Raw genomic sequence first — 23,021 nt, 5'->3', positions numbered from 1 at the left:
TAACGCTGGCTAAGTGTTTTCAACTTGAATGTGAAAAGATTGATCCGCTAAAGGTTCCTTAATGAGATGCCAAATAAAACAGATTTTAGCATTGAAAGTAGAGTTTTGTTGTGATCATCTTACGAGAATACTATTGTATACTGTTTCTATGTCTTTTTTCAATGTGCTATGGGAAGGGTTTCTATAAATAACCCATTGATGATCAAGTTGTCATCTGCAAAACATAAGGCAAGTTCACAACTGTTAACCCACAGTTTCCCAAACTCGGTCCTCGGGACCCCAAGGGGTGCATATTTCGTTTTTGTCCGAGCACTACACAGCTGATTCAAATAATTCAATCTTGATGATTAGTTGATTCATCTGAGCACCCCTTGGGGTCCCCGAGGACCGAATTTGGGAAACACTGGGTTAGCCCTTTTTAACAATTGATCAAATGCAAAACAGTCCAATAATTGCATATTGCTGTAAGTCTCAAACAAATTACATTAGATTTTCATCTCTCAGCAGTGCATCTTGTAATTTATGCTGCTACAAACCATTGTGCCCAGACAGGAACTATTGAACTCCAATACCAGAGGGCCCTAAACCTAAATCCCTTAAATAATTCATTTAATTTGATAATTAAATCTCTTCACTCCGATAGGAATGATTTATTGCAGACTGTTTACCCTGCACACATATTTTTGCCTTTGTGCAGTGTGCTCAGGAGTGTGGGTCAAATAGGCTGTGAGGCCTATGTGACCTGTGCTCGGATTCTGTAAAGGTACTTCAGGGAGCGTTCACAATGTGTTTTACCTGCCGCTGGTTTGAAAGTAGAATCAAAACTTCCCCAAAGTCACAAGTATCAATATTGTCCACACACTGGTTGTAATTAAATAGCCATTTATTTTACATTACAGCAAAGTGTGAAACTTTTAGATCGGGATTGATCATTTTCAATTCCATGCACAGAAGGTATCCAATATTAAAACATGGACATGGTGTACGTGTTAGACATTTCATGGGTCTTTATTTGGTAGAATTATATCCGTAAGAGTTCACAGCAGAAAGCATTGGATATGAATATAGGTGAAAACAACTCAACCGTCTGTGTAGGGTAGACTGAGGCTGGAGCAGCTGTGGTAGTAAATTATTATGTATAGCTGAGTATCCTTGCTGACTTGTCTCCAGCTAAGCAGCTCTGGCATGTGAGGCCTGGCTCAGTGTGCTGTAGTAAGGACAAGCACTCTAACCTGACAGAACAGCTCACACTCCGCGTTGCCTGTCCCACCTCCCTTGGGGCATCTTCCCGGTAATATTCACTCCACCCTCCCAACTGAATTAAACATGTGTTTACAGCAAGTGCGCATCATGCCTTGGTTATTGTGCTTAACATTTCTGTAATTCATGTTTTATTGCGGATTTGAAGTGGTGTCTATAAAAGGGGCAAATCAAATGGACCAATAAAATAAGAAGCTGATAAAAATCGATGTGGCTTCTCATAGATTTACGACGCAACATTTCCCTCGGGGTCAAACACAGTTCAATATCTCGAAAGATCCCTTATAAATAATTCTCAGCTGTCCGTTTCAGATTAAATCTCTCTCTCGTCATAAAGGACCTCTGGCTTCAAAAACACACACTAAGCTTTCCACTGGATGTTAAAGCAGGAGTCCTTGTGCCCTCCCAAGAGGCAGTGCCACAACTTTTGATCAAACAGCCACCGGCAGCATTACTTTGGGGGTCCACTACTCCACAGTGACAGTTATTCTTGGGATTGTAGGTTGAATACTAACTAACCACTCTCTGTTCTTCAGTTACCATCACTACCTTCTGGAAACAAAGCTTGGTAGATCATTATTTGGGTTCCTGGATCCTTTCACAGCATTATAAGGCTGCATTGAGACAATGACTTATCAATGATCCAAGCCCAGCTCAGTTAATCCTTACCATTATGTCCGGGAGTTGTCATGATGCTTCAACAAAATGTACATTATCCCAGGTGCGTTGGTAGACACAATGTAAGTAACCTAATTGATGTCCCTCTAACTGCCCTGAATGCCTCTGCTGATCCTACAGCTATTGTATGCAGTTATCATGTGCATATGAGCAAGAGTTATACTGTTAGCACTGAGGTGGTGTGCTCTAGTAGGAAGTCCACCTTGTGAAGCTCACCCTGCACTAACATAAATAACAAGAGCATGTCTACTTCTGCTAAGCTTCCCAGTAAAGAAATTGAAATAATCAAACATCCCAGAAAAGTGCTAAAAAAGCCCATGTTAAAATATGTAGCTTAAAACCTGAAGTATCCGCCCCTTTTTAAAATTCTTGCCTAAAATGACATACCCAAATCTAACTGCCTGTAGCTCAGGACCTGAAGCAAGGATATGCATTTGAAAATAAACACTTGTACATCTGTGGAAATGTGAAATTAATGTAGGAGAATATAACACATTAGATATGATAAAAAGATAAAAACCTGTGTTTTTTGTACCATCATCTTTGAAATGCAAGAGAAAGGCCATAATGCATTATTCCAGCCCAGGTGCAATTTAGATTTCGGCCACTAGTGTATGTGCAATGGTTTAGACTGATCCAATACAAAATATTATATCAAGACTACCCAAAATATTCCTAATTGGTTTATTAATACATTTAATTTCATAATTGTGCACTTTCCTCAAACAATAGCATCATATTCTTTCACTGTATTTGCTACTGTAAAGTTAGATTAACAAGAATTTAAGCTTTCTGCCCATATCAGATATGTCTGTCCTGGGAAATGTTCATGTTACTTACAACCTCATGCAAATCACATTAGCTTAACTGTCCCGTGGGGGGAGACACCGATCCTATAGTTAAGAAACAAGGTTCATGAAATCAATATGCTAGTAACAGATGACATTCGTATTTGTACGATCTCTGAAACTCACTTAGAACACCTTTGGTGATACAGTGGTAACAATACAGTGGTTCCTCCAATAAAAGTTTTGTGATTATGCTGCGGGACTTAGAGGTAATTTGTGGTTTAGTACGGTACCCTGCATCATCACTTCATTGCTCCAGACCAGCGCATAGGGAGTTAGAGTACTGATTATGCTTTTGGGTCCTACTGTGTCTCTAACTGACAATGAATGGGCGACATAAACCTAAATAGAAACTGATAATTTTGCACGACTTCAGTATTATTTAATTGTTGTTACACTGAGGTTTTCATTATTTTATTTTGTTAGGACTATTTTCTCTCTTACTGTAGTACTGTAGCCCACTCCCGACTAGTTACATTGTAGAGCGCCTGAGTGGTGCAACAGTCTAAGCGGTGTTGCTACATATGTAGGTTCGATACCCGTGCCGGCTGCCACCCAGAGACCCGTGAGGCGGCTTTTGGTTTAAATTTAGAATCCTCCAATCCTCTAAAATGTCATTATTGGCGGGGAGTAATGTCATATTCTTCGATATGCTGTAGGCGACATGAGTCTCACTAGTGTTGAGTAATGTGCTGTTAAAAGTGGTGTAGGTCTTATTTATTTAAAGAGCATATTGAAGTTAGAAGCAATTGGATTTGAAGCAATAGCCTACAACTATTTTAGCACTGTTTCCCGCTGCTCTAAGACAAGCATGGGGACTGGTCTTGATAAATCAATGAGATTTTATTCTGACTAAATCTCTGTTTGGGTATTGGTTAGACTACAATTATACAATTCGGGTGTTGAAATGTTATGCTCTTAGTGTAACCTTTATTTAACTAGGCAAGTCAGTTACGAACAAATTCTTATTTACAAGGACAGCCTACTCCTTCCTCCCCACCTTGGAATTAAACCCCAGTCTCCCGCACGATACAGGGATTCTTTAGCTAAATAGCCAAATACTGAAGCCTACTCCCAAACCTCACGTTGTACAGTGCCATATTTTCCATTCCATCCTAACAGAAAACCAGAGGGTTTCACGTTTTTCTTGGAATAGAAACACTATAATATGAATCAAATTATATAAGCAAAATTTCTTAAAATCAGTCCCATATACTATGTTCTTCCAATTTTTTAAAATGTTATTCTCTTGTACAGCCACTAATGAAAGGCTATTAAATGCTTCTCAAAGATGCCCGCTGGTGGTCAAACTAGATTTAATGGCACCAGTGGTTCACACTTAAATAACGTATCATAGAATTCTGCGGCACCATGCAAGCTGCGCAGCAGTAAGCTGCAACTTTTAAAGGACAAACTGCTGTACATGGTTATAACAGAAAATACAGAAATGCCATTGGTGGAGGTGTTCCTGTAAAGCTTAGAGATGGCTACAGCTTTATCTGCCTCATCTAAAGGCCATTCTTGACAGAAGCTCCTATGGACCACCAAGTGCTAACAGTCAGTATCTGGATAACTTTGTGAAATGCTTGATAATGTATGTGATATCAACAGACCAGTATATTTTCTGGGTGATTTAGATATTGACTGGCTTTCATCAAGCTGCCCACTCAAGAAAATGCAACCAGTGCCTGCAACCTGACTCAGGTTATCACTCAACCTACCAGGGTATTTACAAAGAGCACAGGAATTAAATCATATATATGTATTAATGCTGCAGACATTTGGTTGAAATCCGTATCCAAATCCATCGGATATAGTTGACTTATCTAGGAAACCAAAGATCCAAAGGCTGGGCCTTATATCGTGTATAAGAGGTTATACAAGAAGTTCTGTGGTGAATCTTACAGCATGTTGTTGATTTACTTATGAAATTGCTTATTCCAGTTACTAATAAACATGCACCTATTAACAAAATGACTGTAAAAACTTAAATTCTTGTATATTGATGAGGAATTTAAAAATGGTATGGTTGAGAGGGATGAGGCAAAAGGAATCGCAAATAAGTCTGGCTGCACAACCAATTGGCGGCAGGTAGCCTAGCGGTTAGAGCGTTGGACCGAAAGGTTGGAAGATCGAATCCCTGAGCTGACAAGGTAAAAAGAAATCTGTCGTTCTGCCCCTGAACAAGGCAGTTAACCCACTGTTCCTAGGCCGTCATTGAAAATAAGAATTTGTTCTTAACTGACTAGCCTAGTTAAATAAAAAGATTAAATAATGATGCCCAGCATAAGACTTTTTCTAATCATAGTCGCACACCTCATGTAACCCAGCTCATGTTAATAAGTTTTGTATCACAACTAAAGTGGCCAAATAACTTCCTTACAATTAAGCAGAATCCGCTTTACAACGGGTGTAGAGCCTAACTGGCACACATGAGCAGCCCGTGAGTTTCAAGTTTGGGGAAGATAAAGGTGCATTTTTATGGTGAAAATGATCTTAAAAGTATTAAATGCATAATCACATTTGTGGTCAATTTTGAAAATGGTGTTTTCCTGCTAATGGAACATTCAAGCTTATAGCCTACTGCCATGTGCGCATTGCTGCGCTTATGTGAAGAAATAGCCTAATAGATGATCAACATTTAAAGCTAAACGTTCTCATCTGTTGTGTCATCTACATTGAGTACATTTTTGGGGGGAATGCTAGTGGTTGTATTAATTTGAGATCTTTCGCATCCCACAACTGTCTCAGACGATGTTTGGAATATTTATTTCATCACACAGAATATATAAACTTTTGTACTATGGGGGATAGTAGATTGACATAGGTTAGTGCTTTTGCTGTTCAGTAGCCTACTCATCTTGTTGGCTGACGAAAAGTAGATGCTGACAGTTCTTCTAACAGCTTCAATGTGCACTTCAGAATTGGCTAAGGACGAATGCAGTTGTGTCCCTGATGTGTCTGCCAGGTTGCATAAAGTTTAATGACACTTTTTATTTTCAAGTCCTCCTACTGTATTAATCCAGATGTTCCTACCACGATAACGCGTTACTCGTTTGACTGTCTTTGAATCTAAACATTCCTCTCACTATTAAAAATGAGGGGCCCTTATTTGAACCTTGAGGAACACCTAATTGTGATGCTCTCAACATTACAAAAGGTCAAAGTAGTACATTTTCAGTGTGATCAGGAGGGTGACATTAGGCCTAATTAGAGAGATGTAATGCCAGCGTCTGCAGTGGAGAACAAGGAGAGTCGTTAGGCGATGTTCATTTTTCTTGCCTAACGTGTTTAATGAGACCGGGGTCAATGACCTACTATGGCTTTTCATATGGCGTTGACACTTTTTGGCAACACTCCGTAATGAGAATCAAGGCCACTTGAATGCAGGCCGGTGAACCACACTTTTAACCCACTAACAGGCCAATCTCTTCACATCTGCTCCTCTTCTCGAAATGCTCAATATCCCAATGCAGTATCTTATTAGCCTGGTTCATCTACCACATTTGTAACTTTGCTAGTGACCAGTGTTGGAGGTAACAAGTTACAAAGTAACGCTTTACAATAGTGTTAGTTTTTCCTCTAATAAGTAATATAATAGAGTACTGTTCCAATTTGAGTAATAGTACTACAGTTACTGATCAAAGATATGTAGTCATTATTTCATTACTTTTGTTTTCATTCCCTTCCTAATCTAATGAAAGTTATTGATCCAAATAAATATTTGTGCTGGGTTGACGGTAGCTGGATTGTACTAAAAACACATTTAAAAAAAGATGACTATGGTAAAATATACGGTGTCCGATAAATATATATAGCATGTACAGTGCCTACGGAAAGTAATCTCATCCCTTAATATTTTCCACATTTTGTTACATTACAGCCTTATTCTAAAATGGATTAAATGTTTTTTTTTTCTTTCAGAAAACTACAGAATATACCCCATAATGACAAAGCGAAAACAGGTTTAGACATTTTTGCAAATGTAAAAAAAAAAAAAAAAAAAAACAGAAATACCTTATTTACATAAGTATTTGCGAGGAGATTGTAAATTGAGCTCAGGTGCATTCTGTTTTGATTTGCTATTTGGTATTTCATTAGAATCCCCATTAGCTGTTACAAAAGCAGCAGCTAACCTTCCTTGGGGCCACACAAAACATGAAACATAATACAGAATGACATAATGCAGAACATCATTAGACAAGAACAACAAGGACAGAACTACATTCATTTGTATAAAGGCACACGTAGCCTACATATCAATACATACACACAAACTATCCAGGTCAAATAAGGGAGAGGCGTTGTGCCAAGAGGGGTTTCTTTATCTGTTTTTTGAAACAAGGTTTGCTGTTTATTTGAGCAATATGAAATTGAAGGCTCCATATAATACAGTACGTTTTCTTGAATTTGTTCTGGATTTGGGGAATATGAAAAGAACCCCGGTGGCATAAATGTGTATAAGTTGACAAAGCAAACAATTTGGGATTTTCAAAAGTGATGTAGTCAACTCTGAGCTAAGAGAGTATGCATAGTATTAATATTAGCCCCCTGATTACAATTAAGAGGAAAATGTGCCGCTCTGTTCTGGGCCAGCTGCAGCTTAACTAGGTCTTTCCTTGCAGCACTGGATCACACGACTGGACAATAATCAAGATTAGACAAAACTAGAGCCTGCAGAACTTGCTTTTTGGAGTGTGGTGTCAAAAAAGCAGAGCATCTCTTTATTATGGACAGACTTTAAAACCACTGAATCTATGTTTTGACCATGACAGTTTACAATCTAAGGTAACTCCTCAACTTGTTCAACAACCCATTCAGTCAGCTGAGTGCCACAGCTGGAGATGTTCAGGACCAGTTTATTACTGGCACCCATTACAAAACAGACTGCAACTTTTTTTCCTTCTTTGTTTTTAACCACATGGTATCCAATTGTTTAGAAGCTACTATCTGGTCTCACCTGGGAGGCCCTCCTCCGCAGACAAACCCAGAAGCCAGCCACACTGCAACTCTTTGTTAACAGGGTTTCAGTGACAAGGATTCATCCCTAACCTGGCTGTGGTTGCTGATGCGTCTGGTATGGTTGCACCCTTAACCACTCACCTGGGAGGCCCTAGACTGCAACTCTTTGTTAAGGGTTTCAGTGACTTCATTGGCTGTGGTTGCTGATGCATATATGGTTGAATCATCAGCATACATGGACACAACACTTTGTTTAATGCCAGTGGCAGGTCATTGGTAAAAATAGAAAAGAGTAGAGGGTGCCCTGCGATACACTACACTTTACATGTTTGACATTAGAGACACTTCCATTAAAGAAAACCCTTTGAGTTCTATTAGATACTGTAGATAGCTCTGATAATTACAAAGTTTTACAAAGCCAGAGCCCGATCGAACATCTCTGGAGAGACCTGAAAAAAATATCCTCAGCTCCCCATCCAACCTGACAGAGCTTGAGAGGATTGGCAGAAAAGAATGGGAGAAACTCCCCAAATACAGGTGTACCAAGCCTGTAGCGTCATACCCAAGAAGACTAGATGCTGTAATCGCTGCCAAAGGTGCTTCAACTAAGTCCTGGGTAAAGGGTCTGAATACTTATGTAAATGTGATATTTCCGTTTTTGCAAAATATTCTTAAAACCTGTTTTTGCTTTGTCATTATGGGGTATTGTGTGTAGATTGATGAGGGTGGGGGGGGGAACTATTTCATAAATTTTACAATAAGGCTGTAAAGTAACGTAATGTGGAAATACTTGTGAATACTTTCCGAAGGCACTGTATAAACTGGAAGTAGAAGCCTAAATATTGTTGTCCATTCGTTTAATCCATTTAGGAGAGGAATGGTAGGAGAAGACAGGAGTAGCAGTTACCTGAGTAAACAGCCAGGCGAGCTTCATGCGCTTGGCTGTGGCGTAGCTGCACTCCAGGAGCCGCGGCCGGTTGTTCACATCCACCAGGCACTTGTTGTCATCGTCATCGATGGTGGGGCTCAGGACCCCCAGGTGAAGCTGATGTGAGTTTGTGTAGTACACGTTCTGGAGAAGGAAAATACAAAAAAAGAACAAGTACCAGATGAGTGTCAAGCAAACAGAATGGAACAAGGAACATAAATGGCATCTGAATGGAGGCACTGAAGGCAAGCATCAGGGAGGCAATTGGGTGGGATTATGTTTGTCTGTCACAAACAAGACATTTAGAGAAGCAATTATCCAAATGTAAAGCAACGTTTGAGCCTTTAATCTGTGATCTCGTATCCTGTAAGCTTATAGCTGACGTGGGATACGGTGATAAGTGGTTATTAAACAGGAGTCGGTCTATAGATTGACATTCCTTTCCAACAGAAGGCTTAATGGTGTTTCCTCACCATTCAGAGCTGGTGACAGAATCTCATTAGTCTGAATGCCTGTGAAGAGAGGACTCTGTCCTGCGTTACCTGCCAGGTCCTTTGATAGGTCCTAATGGTGTTTATTGTAATAAAGCCACATCTTAAAGTGTTTACACACTTTAGAAAAAACATTGTAATTCAAAACAGAAAGTAGTAGTAAAAGGAATTCATAAAAATGCATACATTGGACATTTTTCCAATACAAATTGTGGTTTCACTTTACAATAAGTGTCCCTAATATCATCCAATTACATGGTAGTTACATCAGTAAAATGAAACTACAATGTAGGTACTGCACTTGTTGGTACATAGCAAACCTGTTATTCCTGTACAACGGTTTGTGGCATGCATTTATTCAAGGATTGACAAATAAATTCACAATTATGATATACTGGGTGAGAGGAGGTTTAGCCACAATTAAATATAGTTTGCTGTGCAATCTAATGCACAAAAATTACAAATATCATTCAAAATTGTCGCTGACCATGACAGTGGCCATCTCTTTCACACAGCCAGCCACATTAAAATGCTTTCCGAGAAGAAAGAGGAATCCAGTGGAGTGATTATTTACAGAGGCTTAATTGTAGTGGGACATCCTAATTGCTGGTGTTTGGCAGCCCCACCTGTTCGAACAGTGAAGAGGTGGTGGCAGGACAGAGACAACAGCTGTGCTGAATAAAATAGCCATGTTGTCTGCATATGTGATGAAGAGGTTTCTCAGTGTGGGCTGAGCAATGAGGTTAACCCTAGCAGCTGGGATGGGGAGTGAAGAGAGAGGGGACATCACTATAGTCAGCAACATGACTCAGAAATACAGATATGCATCTGTTGGTCACAGAGACCTTAAACTAGTAGCCAACTTATCTTCATGATGCGTTGTTCCTTCTCTCTTTCCAGAAGCAATCAGTTACAAGGCAAAAATACAGATTGAGGCCTTCAATCAAACTGAAGACTGAGAAATATATCTGCACCAGACCAGGTCAAGGCTTCTTGCATGCATGGCTTTGAGATGTAAGTTGGGTTGTTTGGATGACCCAATTGCTGGATTGCAGGCATTGGGTCAATAGTTGTGTTGTTTTCTGTAACTACATCAAGTTTGGGTTGTTGGTGTTTTGGTAATTAAGGTTGGGCAATGGATATTTGACCCAGCCAGTGGGTTAATTCTCCTGCCACAAGCGCATGAAGTCCACAGAATACTTGCAAGTATTCTAGTTCTGATGTGATTCAGTGACTGACGAGTGGAAACCGGAAATTGTTATTTCATGTTTTGGCTGAATGAAATCCTTGAAAACGGTATGCAACAAAATGTTACGAATTATACATTTGATGGTAATTCAGGTTATAGGTTGTCCTATCATAATCAGGTAGGTAGCGTTACCTAGATTTTCTGTGCTAATAGCTGACACTTCATCTGGACTGTCTCGGACATTGTTTCACATGTTAGCTGGCTAGCTAGCTAAGTTAACATGGTTAGATTTGACATATTCTTGATCTGGGTTCATTTAACCAAGCTATATGCTGGCTTGTCTCATGCTTGCATGGTGATTGATTGAGTTAGCTAGTGTTACTGTACTGGTTTTCAATGGTTTCTGACAGTGGGAGTATTAGTCGAACTTGTGAAGTTGAGGAAGATGGATGCAAATTCTATTAGCTAGCTAACGTTAGAGTTTACCTTAAATTTTACTTGAGCTAGCTAGCTATGTTTCTAATATTTTTGTACTTAAATGCAGAGGTCAAGGCCAATGAATGGACAACAATGTAAAAATTAACTGAATGAGTGGAACCTGGCCTCTGATTCCAAAGTAAGTAAAAGTGAGAAATTTATTTTTGAGAGTGGGGACAGAGCTTAGGGAAGGAAAGAAACACTGATTTTCATTGACCCTGTGAAAAAACAGCATCTTCCACATTGTCATTGATAACCAATAGTACAGCCTTAATGGAAACATGAAACATTAACCTTCACCAGAGCCTCTTAACAACCATGCAGCCACTTTGGGACTAGTTACAGTACATGCACAGCTACCATAGATTGTCTGGCATTCATTTCTCCATACTTGCTTTACTGGTAATTTCACAGACATTCTGTCACAGTGACCAACCTGACACACAATACACACATATTACAGGCTGGGAGCAACTCAATGGGCACTTAGGGACAAAGAGCCTTGCTTAAAAGGCATAACGGCAGTAGTTAGTATCCAGAGATATTGTAGCTGGTAAACCTTTTTCCTGACGGATCACTCTTTGCCAATTTCCCTGCAGGCAGCTTGGGGTTTCGAATATCAGCCTGCCTTTCTAACCTTGATACGACTAACGCCTCTATTATGCGCTTTCCTCACTCCCTTGCCTTTGTACAACTACACTGCTCAAAAAAAGAAAGGGAACACTAAAATAACATCCTAGGTCTGAATGAATGAAATATTCTTATTAAATACTTTTTTCTTTACATAGTTGAATGTGCTGACAACAACATCACAAACATTCTCAATGGAAATCAAATTTATCAACCCATGGAGGTCTGGATTTGGAGTCACACTCAAAATTAAAGTGGAAAAACACACTACAGGCTGATCCAACTTTGATGTAATGTCCTTAAAACAATTTAAAATGAGGCTCAATAGTGTGTGTGGCCTCCACATGCCTGTATTACCTCCCTACAACGCCTGGGCATGCTCCTGATGAGGTGGCGGATGGTCTCCTGAGGGATCTCCTCCCAGACCTGGACTAAAGCATCCGCCAACTCCCGGACAGTCTGTGGTGCAACGTGGCGTTGGTGGATGGAGCGAGAGATGATGTCCCAGATGTGCTCAATTGGATTCTGATCTGGGGAACGGGCGGGCCAGTCCATAGCATCAATGCCTTCCTCTTGCAGGAACTGCTGACACACTCCAGCCACATGAGGTCTAGCATTGTCTTGCATTAGGAGGAACCCAGGGCCAACCGCACCAGCATATGGTCTCACAAGGGTTCTGAGGATCTCATCTCGGTACCTAATGGCAGTCAGGCTACCTCTAGCGAGCACATGGAGGGCTGTGCGGCCCCCCAAAGAAATGCCACCCCACACCATGACTGACCCACCGCCAAACCGGTCATGCTGGAGGATGTTGCAGGCAGCAGAACGTTCTCCACGGCATCTCCAGACTCTGTCACGTCTGTCACGTGCTCAGTGTGAACCTGCTTTCATCTGTGAAGAGCACAGGGCGCCAGTGGCGAATTTGCCAATCTTGGAGGTTCTCTGGCAAAAGCCAAACGTCCTGCACGGTGTTGGGCTGTAAGCACAACCCCCACCTGTGGACGTCGGGCCCTCATAGAGTCTGTTTCTGACCGTTTGAGCAAACACATGCACATTTGTGGCCTGCTGGAGGTCATTTTGCAGGGCTCTGGCAGTGCTCCTCCTGCTCCTCCTTGTACAAAGGCAGAGGTAGCGGTCCTGCTGCTGGGTTGTTGCTCTCCTACGGCCTCCTCCACATCTCCTGATGTACTACTGGCCTGTCTCCTGGTAGCGCCTCCATGCTCTGATAGACACAGCAATCCTTCTTGCCACAGCTCGCATTGACTCAGTCTCATGCTACCACTAGATTGAAAGCACCGCCAGCATTCAAAAGTGACCAAAACATCAGCCAGGAAGCATAGGAACTGAGAAGTGGTCTATGGTCACCACCTGCAGAACCACTCCTTTGTTGGGGGTGTCTTGCTAATTGCCTATAATTTCCACCTGTTGTCTATTCCATTTGCAAAACAACATGTGAAATCTATTGTCAATCAGTGTTGCTTCCTAAGTGGACAGTTTGATTTCACAGAAGTGTGATTGACTTGGAGTTACATTGTGTTGTTTAGGTGGTCCCTTTATTTTTTTGAGCAGTGCATTTGATCTGGCTTATCAACCCTTCCCTAGCGGTTAAGAGCGTTGGGCCAGTAACGGATAAGTCGCTGGTTTGAATCCCCGAGCTAGCAAGGTGGACAAATCTGCCATTCTGCCCTTGAGCAAGGCAGTTAACCCCCAACAACAGCTACTGCTGCCCGGGTGCCAAAGACGTGGCGGTCAATTAAGGGATCCCCCCCCCAGAAGACACATTTCGGTTTACTACATTCAGTTGTGCAACTCATTAAGTACCCGTTTTCCCTTTTACCCTCTCATTTGGAACGGAAGAGATGGACCAGGAAACACTCTTGCTTTTGGACGACTCAACTATAGCCTGAAGTTAAAGAAGAACATAAAAATCTTACATGCAGTGAGTATTCTGTAAATGACACCTTTTTTTTATAGACGAGGGGGAAGTCCTCGAGACACAGACATGAATACTTAGGACTGTGGACACACCAAGCTTGAGCAGTAGCTGGGTCTTGTCAGGTACATGTTGAAAGATTTATGTATTTTGAAAACTGATTGTTAAAAGGAATTTATAATTCATTGAATACTTTGTGCTCACAGAGTGAAAATGTGAGAGGCTAGCCCAGATGACCAAGTGGCTGAACATCTGGCCGGCAAACCAGGTTGCAGAGTACACAAAGGAGGCCGTGATCCAGAGGGCTCAGTGGACCAGACAGAATGGGGCCAAGACAGTCGAGATAGTCAGAGAGTATCCGCGTCTGCTGGATACTCCAGGCATGGTGGGTCATTTTCACAAAAGCAGACTTTAATTTGATTCTTTTTTCTAGGATTAACTAGCCTGGGCTGGCAAAGAAACGTTTTTTTGACCTTGAAGACTGATCCAGTGTTGCTTCCTACCTTTGATTTAATCTGAAGCCTAATAAACTGCATGCTTCCCGAGTCGTAGTGGGAGGACCACAACATATCATCGCGTGAGTTTCCACCGCCATTTCTCGCACAATTCATTTAAAATGACACAAAAATATCCCACCATGTCAAAAAAAAAATAGTCTTTAGCCATTTATAGAATTATACCGGGATTTCATGTTTCCATCAACCCAGTCGTGACTTTTTTCATGCGTCAGAATTCATCTGCATGAAATGGTTGACTGGAAACGTGGTTAGTGTTGTGTAAATTAACCTTTGAGCCCCAGCCTCAAATGAATGAAAGATGTAGGCATCAAACAAGGATTGGATGTTGATGTAAATGGCTATAAAATATACAAAATTAATTATGTGTGGTGGCATTGTCAGTGTACCTCCATGGTTTGCACAAGTCCTTATATTATATATATTTTTTTAAATCACATGATTTCACTAAGGTGGAGGTGACCAGACCCATTTGTGTTGGCTCTTGGGAACTGCTCACAAGTGTTTGCAGTCATTAGAGGACTGGCATTGGAGCAAGATGCACTGCTTGGGGCACTGGATGTGTCCTATTATGCGTTTGATTTTATAGTTAGCTTTTCTATGCCTTTGTTCCTGCTTTTTGCCTATTGTACGGATTGTGGCTCGTTTTCCTTTAGTTCAATTACTGAAGCGCATTCTGGTATGCTTTCATTCTTTCACACCAATTTACTTTGAATACAAATGGTAGATTTTGGAGATTGTGAAAAGTGCTTTATGAATGAAATACACTTATTAAGTAATGAGTCATTAGTCTGTTCTTAGTAGAGTGACATTCAAATGTAATATTTTACACTTGTTCTGTGTAACAATGTTTTAACTCTATCCAAATGTAGACCATTATTGTATGGCAAAACAGCATGGTGTGTGTGTGTGTGTGTGTGTGTGTGTGTGTGTGTGTGTGTGTGTGTGTGTGTGTGTGTGTGTGTGTGTGTGTGTGTGTGTGTGTGTGTGTGTCACCTAAGATATCCGAAGTGTGCCAAAGACTGTGATTATCTATTGATTAGCTCTGGCATCAGAGCTATCAGACAGCTCTGTGTTAATACCACTTAAGACAGACAATGTCACACACACACGCATGCTTTGCTTTGCTTTTCTCCGATTGCAATCTGTGTTTTTCTCCGATTGCAATCTGTGTGCACACCAAGTTCAACTGAGGAATTAGTCTGATGTTTGTACCTTAGAGAATATGAATCAATTCTAATATTCTTATAGCTTAGCTTATGAAATAGTATCTTGTGAAATATACTGAACAAAAAAATGAAACGCAACATGTAAAGTATTGGTCCCATGTTTCATGAGTTGAAATAAAAGATCCCAGAAATGTTCCACATGCACAAAAAGCTTATTTGTTTACATCCCTGTTAGTAAGCATTTCACCTTTGCCAAGATAATCCTTCCACCTCACAGGTGTGGCATATTAAGAATCTAATTAAACAGCATGATCATTACACAGGTCCACCTTGTGCTGGTGACAATAAAAGGCTACTCTAAAATGTGTAGTTGTGTCACACAACACAATGCCAGAGATGTCTCAAGTTTTGAGGAAGTGTGGAATTGGCATGCTGACTGCAGGAATGTCCACCAGAGCTGTTGTCAGAGAATTTAATGTTAATTTCTCTACCATAAGTCAACTCCAATCTTCGTTTTAGAGAATTTGGCAGTACGTCCAACTGGCCTCCCAAACGCAGACCACGTGTAACCAAGCCAGCCCAGGACCTCCACATCTGGCTTCTTCAACTGCGGGATGGTCTGTGAACAGCCACCCGGACAGCTGATGAAACTGTGGGTTTGCACAACCAAATAATTTCTGCAAACTGTCAGAAACCATCTCAGGGAAGCTCACCTGCGTGCTCGTCGTCCTCATCAGGGTCATGGCCTGACTGCAGTTCGGTGTCGTAACGGACTTCAGTGGGCAAATTCTGACCTTCAATGGCACGCTGGAGAAGTGTACAATTCATAGATTAATTCCGGTTTCAACTGTCCCAGCAAATGGCAGACAGCGTATATGGTGTCGTGTGGACGAGCGGTTTGCTGATGTCAATCTTGTGAAGTGTCCCATGGTCGCGGTGGGGTTACGGTATGGGCAGGCATAAGCTACGGACAATGAACACAATTTCATTTTATCAATGACAATTTGAATGCAGAGAAACAGTACCGTGACGAGATCCTGAGGTGGTCACACCAGATACTGACTGGTTTTCCGATCCACGCCCCTACCTTTTTTTTAAAGGTATCTGTGACCAACAGATAGATGTCTTTATTCCCAGTCATGCGAAATCCATCGATTAAGCCCTAATGAATTTGACAATTTACTGATTTCCTTATACGAACTGTAATTCAGTAAAATCTTAGAAATTGTTGCATCTTGCATTTATATTTTTGCTCAGTGTAATAAATAGACATTAGGGCTTTGTTTCAATGTATGTTCTGAAATGCAGGCAATATAAATTCATTATTTGAAATTCAACATTGTATATTGATTGTGAGGGGGTGGGATGGTAGAGTAAGCAAAAATATTCAAGAAAAATTGAAATTAGGATTACATAAATTACCCAACTGCTGGGTCAATCCCCCAACCCAATGTGCTGGGTTTGTCACAACCCAATTTCTACCTTTTAAGATGCCAAAATAGAAATTGTTTTCACCGATTGTTTTCAGTATCCTAATTTTGTTTTCTGATAGTTTCAGGGCAGCCATCTCCAAAGTTCACTCAAAAGGCAATAGTTCTGGACTGGGTTTGATTTCGTTTTTTGGTGTTTTAAATATTCAAATGTTAATTATCTTTTAAACTTCCATTCTTAATCTATTGCTCAGTTATCAACTGGCTCATAATGAATTATGTAGTTGTCCCTTTAAAACAGCCTAAGGTCAACATCCCCATATTGTTCACATTTCTCCCATGTAAAAAAATATTCAGTCTTCGCTATTTTCTTCATTACCACGCGGATTATTTCAAATTGTATTGGATTTATTTGAGACATTGAATGCATGTTGTTAAGTATATTTACTACATTTACTATGTTTATTTTTTTTCTCTGTGAAGTAAGTTCATATTAAGTCATTATTTGGTTTATTTACAGTGCATTTGGAAAGTGTTCAGACCTTCACATTTCCACATTTTGTTACAGCCTTCTTCTAAAATTGATTAAATATATTTTTTCCCCTGAATCTACACACAATATCCCACAATGACAAAGCAAAAACAGTTTTTTTTAAATAAATCTTTACAAATGTAAAAAAATATATATAAATGTATATACCTTACTTACATAAGTATTCAGACCCTTTCCTATGAGACTGGAAATTGAGCTCAGGTGTATCCTGTTTCCATTGATCATCCTTGAGATGTTTCTACAACCAGATTGGAGTCCACTTGGACATGATTTGGAAAGGCACACACCTATCTATATAAAGTCCCACAGTTGACAGTGCATGTCAGAGCAAAATCCATGAGGTTGAAGGAAGTGTCTGTAAAGCACCGAGACAGGACTGTGTCAAGATACAAATCTGGGGAAGGGTACCAAAAAAAATGTCTGCAGCATTGAAGATCCAAGAACACAGTGGCCTGCATCATAATTAAATTGAATTTGTTTGGAACCACCAACACTCTTTCTGGAGCTTGGTCAGGGAGGTGACCAAGAACCTGATGTTCACTCTGACCTTTGGCCTGAATTCCAAGCATCACATCTGGAGGAAACTTAGCACCATCCCTACGGTGAAGCATGGTGGTGGCAGCATTATGCTGTGGAGATGTTTAGACTAGTCAGGATCGAGGGAAAGATGAACGGAGCAAAGTACAGAGAGATCCTTGATGAAAACCTGCTCCAGAGCACTCAGGACCTCAGACTGGAGTGAAGGTTCACCTTCCAACAGGACAATTACACTAAGCACACAGCCAAGACAATGCAGAAGTGGCTTCGGGACAAGTCTCTGAATGCCCTTGAGTGGCCCAGCCAGAGCCCGGACTCGAACCAGATCGAGCATCTCTGGAGAGACCTGAAAATAGCTGTGCAGTGATGCTCCCCATCCAACCTGACAGAGCTTGAGAGGATCTGCAGAGAAGAATGAGAAACTCCGCAAATACAGGTGTTCCAAGGTTGTAGCATCATAATACCCAAGGAGACTTGAGGCTGTAGTTGCCGCCAAAGATGCTTCAACAAATTACTGATTAAAGGGTCTGAAAACTTCTGTAAATATGGTTTAAGTTTAGATTTTTTAAATTAATTTTAAAGAATTTCTAAAAATCAGTTTTTGCTTTTACTTTAGATTTTTAAAAATCTATTTTACAATAAGGCTGTAACGTAATGAAAATGTGGAAAAAGTAATGTGGACTGAATACTTTCCGAATGCACTGTAGATACATTCCAATGTTGTTTAACACACAGTAACCAAAAATGTGATCTAATTTGCATATTCACTGAGTTTACAACAAACAGAATGTTCGCCACAAGTTTCCCAGAATTGTTGGCCAGAAGGTCACAAGTTGCCGCAAATGTACAGCAACCATTTGCCACAAAACTAATTTGCATGTGAAAATATGAGCTTGTCGCAAATTTGAGGCAAATTGGTCAAAGGCTTGCCACAACTGTTTGTCAGAAGCCTGTTTTTTCAGTAAGTGTTTACATGTTGCATTTATATTTTTGTGGCATACACACACGCATTAACACTGACCCATCTTGTAACACATGCCTTAAACATCATCCCACACCCACACATATCCGAGTCCAACCACAGACACCCCACATCACTCATACAGAAGTCATACAGGAGAGGAAGTCTAAATAGATTCATTGGGATCTCCCAACTCTGACATCACCCCATAGAAGTTGACATTTCAAACGGTTAAGGGGGTTATGGTTAGGTAAGTATTAAGGTAAGGGGTTAAGGTTAGGGTTTAGGGTAGGGACATCAAGTATTCCGGATAGCACTAGCACACAGGTGATGAGAGAGAATGGAAAGTCATCATGGTAACTACATTCTGTGTCTGCAACTCTGGTATGCTCCCATGGTGATTTAAATCAGGTGACTTTCGATCCGAGTTGGATCGTACTTTTTTATCCATGTCAAGTAGGCTAATATAGATCATTTTGTATACAATATGATATACAGGGAAAATGGGACAACAGCACACCCTATGAGCAGAACACATTTTATAGAAAGAATTTTACATCTAGTTCCTCATTTGTTGAGGAAATGTATCCAAAAGGACTCGTCTAAGGAGGAAATTGTCAATACCCCCCCCCCCCCCCCCCACATGGCATTTTCACATGTTCAATGCCCAGATAGGGGAGAAAGGACAAGTTTGCCTGGGAAAAATGCAGCGCAAGAGGACTTTTGATATCATTATGTCTAAAGCAACTCCTGTGTTCCGTGGTTCATGTTAAGCACTCTATGAGTCTTTCCCCACATACGACAATCTGCATGGACACCAGATCAAATAAATGACATTTGTGGTGTTGCAGGATATTTTGCCTTTGATATCTCTTTGTCAGTCTCTGGGTGATTAAAAAAATAAATATTATTTGATTATTATAATGATATCAAATGTCCTCTTGCTGTGCATTTAGTTGGATGTGCATATTTTTCTCTCCTTTCAACTAAACTCTGTGTGCCATAAATGAGATCAAGCTCTGCATCTCGTTTTTCACAATAATGTGAATATTATGTACAGCTGCATCCCATGATTGTAAGATATTTGTGCTGTAAACATTCACTGATTTCAATGGATTTTTCTAGGGAGAGATACAGTAACTCCATATCTCGATGCAAGGTTCAGGGACCATGTGATTATGTTAATCTGTTGTTGATAAGATTGCACCCTGTCTTAATGGGCCTCAATGGAGTAGTCTTTGAAATGAGCTTGACTTAATGAAATGACAACCATTTTCATGCCTTCATTTCACATTCCCCTTTCACAATACCTCAGAATACTGAAAAAGGGTGTTATTTTCACACATTTGACTTAGTTGATGCACCATCTCCTTCTGAGCAGAAAACAAGTTCAGTGAAAACTGCTTGGGGGAAAAAAAGAGGATTGATGTGACATTTTTTCAATATGAAAGTTCATATTTTGATCCCAGTTGTGATCAATTATTTCTTTTTGAATACGTGTGAAGTCGTTCTGGAAGAATAGTTTGTTTATATGTAAAATAACACATATTTATATTCCAAAGTCAGACGAAAACATAAATCATTGTCTTCAGTGCTTTAAAAAGGGAGGTTTTTCTAAAGTATAAGGGCTGCTTAAAAAAAATATTTTCTCTGTCTCTAAAGACGGACTTTTTTTCATTCAGATGGTTGACATACTGTACAAGTCAAAAGTTTGGACACCTACTCATTCCAGGGTTTTTATTTTTTACTATTTTCTACATTGTATAATTTTGGTGAAGACATCAACACTATGAAATAACACATATGGAATCATGTAGTAACCAAAAAAGTTTAAAACATTTATTTATTTGAGATTCTTGAAAGTAGCCACCCTTTGCCAAGAATTGGAAAAGTTGTCATCAAGGCATTCTCTCAACCAGTTTCATGAGGTAGTCACCTGGAACACATTTCAATTAGCAGGTGTGCCTTGTTTATAGAAAATATAGGTAATTTGTGGAATTTCTTTCCTTTTTAATGCACTTGAGCCAATCAGTTGTGTTGTGACAAGGTAGGAGTGGTATACAGAAGATAGGGCTATTTGGTAAAAGACCAAGTCCATATTATGGCAAGAACAGCTCAAATAAGCAAAGAGAAACAACAGTCCATCACTCCTTTGGCATGAATGTCAGTCAATACAGAACATTTCAAGAACTTTGAAAGTTTCTTCAAGTGCAGTTGCAAAAAACATCAAGCTCTATGATATACCTGGCTCTCATGAGGACCGCCACAGGAAAGGAAGACTGAGTTACCTCTGCTTAAGAGGATAAGTTCATTAGTTACCAGCCTCAGAAATTGCCGCCCAAATAAATGCTTCAGAGAGTTCAATTAATTAACAGACAAATCTCAACATCAACTGTTCAGAGGAGACTGCGTGAATCAGGCCTTCATGGTCGAATTGCTTCAAAGAAACCACTACTAAAGGACACCAATAAGAAGAGACTTGCTTGTGCCAAGAAACACGAGCAATGGACATTAGACCGGAAATCTGTCCTTTGGTCTGATGAGTCCAAATTAGAGATTTTTCTTCCCCTTTTCACTTTGTCATGATGGGGTATTGTGTGTAGAGTGATGAGGATAAAAAAAAATGTAATCCATTTTAGAATAAAGGCTGTAACGTAAACATTTTGGGAAAAAGTGAAGGGCTCTGAATACATTGTCCCAATGCACTGCACAATATTGCGGAGACGACTCTGTTACAGAAGCATATATGATATCCATTATCTTTAAGATTTCAATACACTTATTCTGGCCTACATTCATATTGTTACCGATACCACAGCATTTCAGTCTCTAAGAGTCATCGAAAATAACTTCTACATTTTTTACACTGAGCCGTGTGGAACAAAGGCCTCTCTGTACGAGGAATAGAAAGGGAGCATGTCAATCCCTAACATATAAAAATCTCATTGCGTATTCATTGCGAGAAGAGACTCAATCCCGATGGAACGTTTCTGTTAAATGTAACAATTCTGGAATAACAGACAGACGGAAAGTAATTCAGAGCGATGGGCTAGAACAAAAGGCCCTTGTGTTAGCAGAGAGCTCTTTATTAATGTTCCTCTTTGTTTTTCAGCAGGCTGAAGTTGATGGCACAGGAGCTCCTGCTTTCTATTACTGAGCTACTGTACATATGATGCTTCATTACTTAGGGGTTGGGTTTATGGTTAGGAGTTATGTTTAGGGTTTGGGTTAAAGGGATTTTGGAAATCTACTTCCCCAGAGTCAGATGAACTCGTGGATACCATTTTTATGTCTCTGCGTGCAGTTTGAAGGAAGTTGCTAGCGCAATTGCTAACTAGTGTAAGCGCAATGACTGGAAGTCATTATGCTAACGCTAGTTAGTTTTGCCAGCCAGTACTATCTTTAACTTCCTTCATACTGGACACAGAGACATAAAAATTGTATCCATGAGTTCATCTGACTCTGGGAAAGTAGATCAAAGGGTCTAATTGCCAAAACCCCAAAGTATGGTTCAGGTTAAAGAGAAAATAATTTTTTTGAGTGGAAACTAATTTTAGGTCCCCACAAGTATAGAAGAACAAAACATGTGTTTGTAGCACTCCAGTAACTGTCAGGATTTGTACATTACACAGCCAACATGTACTAATCCCTCTTCAATTAACTCAGCAAGGACTTCATTGCAAATATATATATATATCTTTCTCCAACTGAGTCACTTTTCTGTTCATATGCTAGGCAAGGAAGAGATGGTGCTGTCAATTATCTGAGCCAACTCTCAATCCTTCATTATGAAACTAATTTCACACAGATGTCACATCAATGCATCTAAAGTTAATTAGCAAAGATGCCAAAGTAACTTTCAACAAGTGTGTAACAGACGACTGAAAACAACCTCCCCTTTGGATTAATAAACATGGTAAGACTCCAACCATCTGCCTCCTGTGTCTGCATTTGGGTCTCGTCTTGTGCCTTGATACCACCTTTGGTAGTACTACAGTATAGATCAAACCAGTCAAGGCAGAATTACACATTTCTTTCAGTGTTTTTTCTGTAGTTCGTTCTCCCTTTCACTCTCTGCAGTAACCTGTAGAGTGCTCTTTGATAAGATCCTTTGATAAGAAATATGGATCCCTAAAAGGTTTCTCCCACCCAGTGCAGTGCCAATTGGGATTTTCTCCATATCTCCACACAGTCTAGTCTGGTCTCCTAGGTAACACCAGATCTAATGGGGCGATTCCATGCCAACTGGAGCGAAAAAATTTTTTTGGTATCTCAGATTGTTGTTTTAGCAATTTTCACATAGAAACTTAATTGGGTGGAAGGATGTTAGACATGCTTTTTACATTTGCATCACAAACCATACATTAGATTTTTTTTTAAGCGGCCATTTTAGATCTTTTCTATACCTACAGTATACATGCCTCCTATAAGACCCTATGATCTGTGAACCGTGCAGTATA

General features: G+C 40.1%; 1 protein-coding gene across 2 annotated transcripts in view; it reads right to left on the bottom strand.

The window, feature by feature from the left end:
- Positions 1–23,021, bottom strand: part of LOC124003285 (polypeptide N-acetylgalactosaminyltransferase 18-like) — an 86,659-nt gene that overhangs the window by 20,995 nt on the left and 42,643 nt on the right. For both annotated transcript variants that reach the window (XM_046311417.1, XM_046311407.1), the window contains one exon: positions 8,656–8,820. In XM_046311417.1, coding sequence (XP_046167373.1) covers positions 8,656–8,820 — 165 coding nt within the window. The remainder of the gene's footprint in view (positions 1–8,655; positions 8,821–23,021) is intronic.

This window comes from Oncorhynchus gorbuscha, linkage group LG02 (genome assembly GCF_021184085.1).
Source record: "Oncorhynchus gorbuscha isolate QuinsamMale2020 ecotype Even-year linkage group LG02, OgorEven_v1.0, whole genome shotgun sequence".
Taxonomy (NCBI): Eukaryota; Metazoa; Chordata; class Actinopteri; order Salmoniformes; family Salmonidae; genus Oncorhynchus; species Oncorhynchus gorbuscha.
Note: the sequence above shows the minus strand (reverse complement) of the source record. Positions and strands in the feature narration are given on the sequence as shown.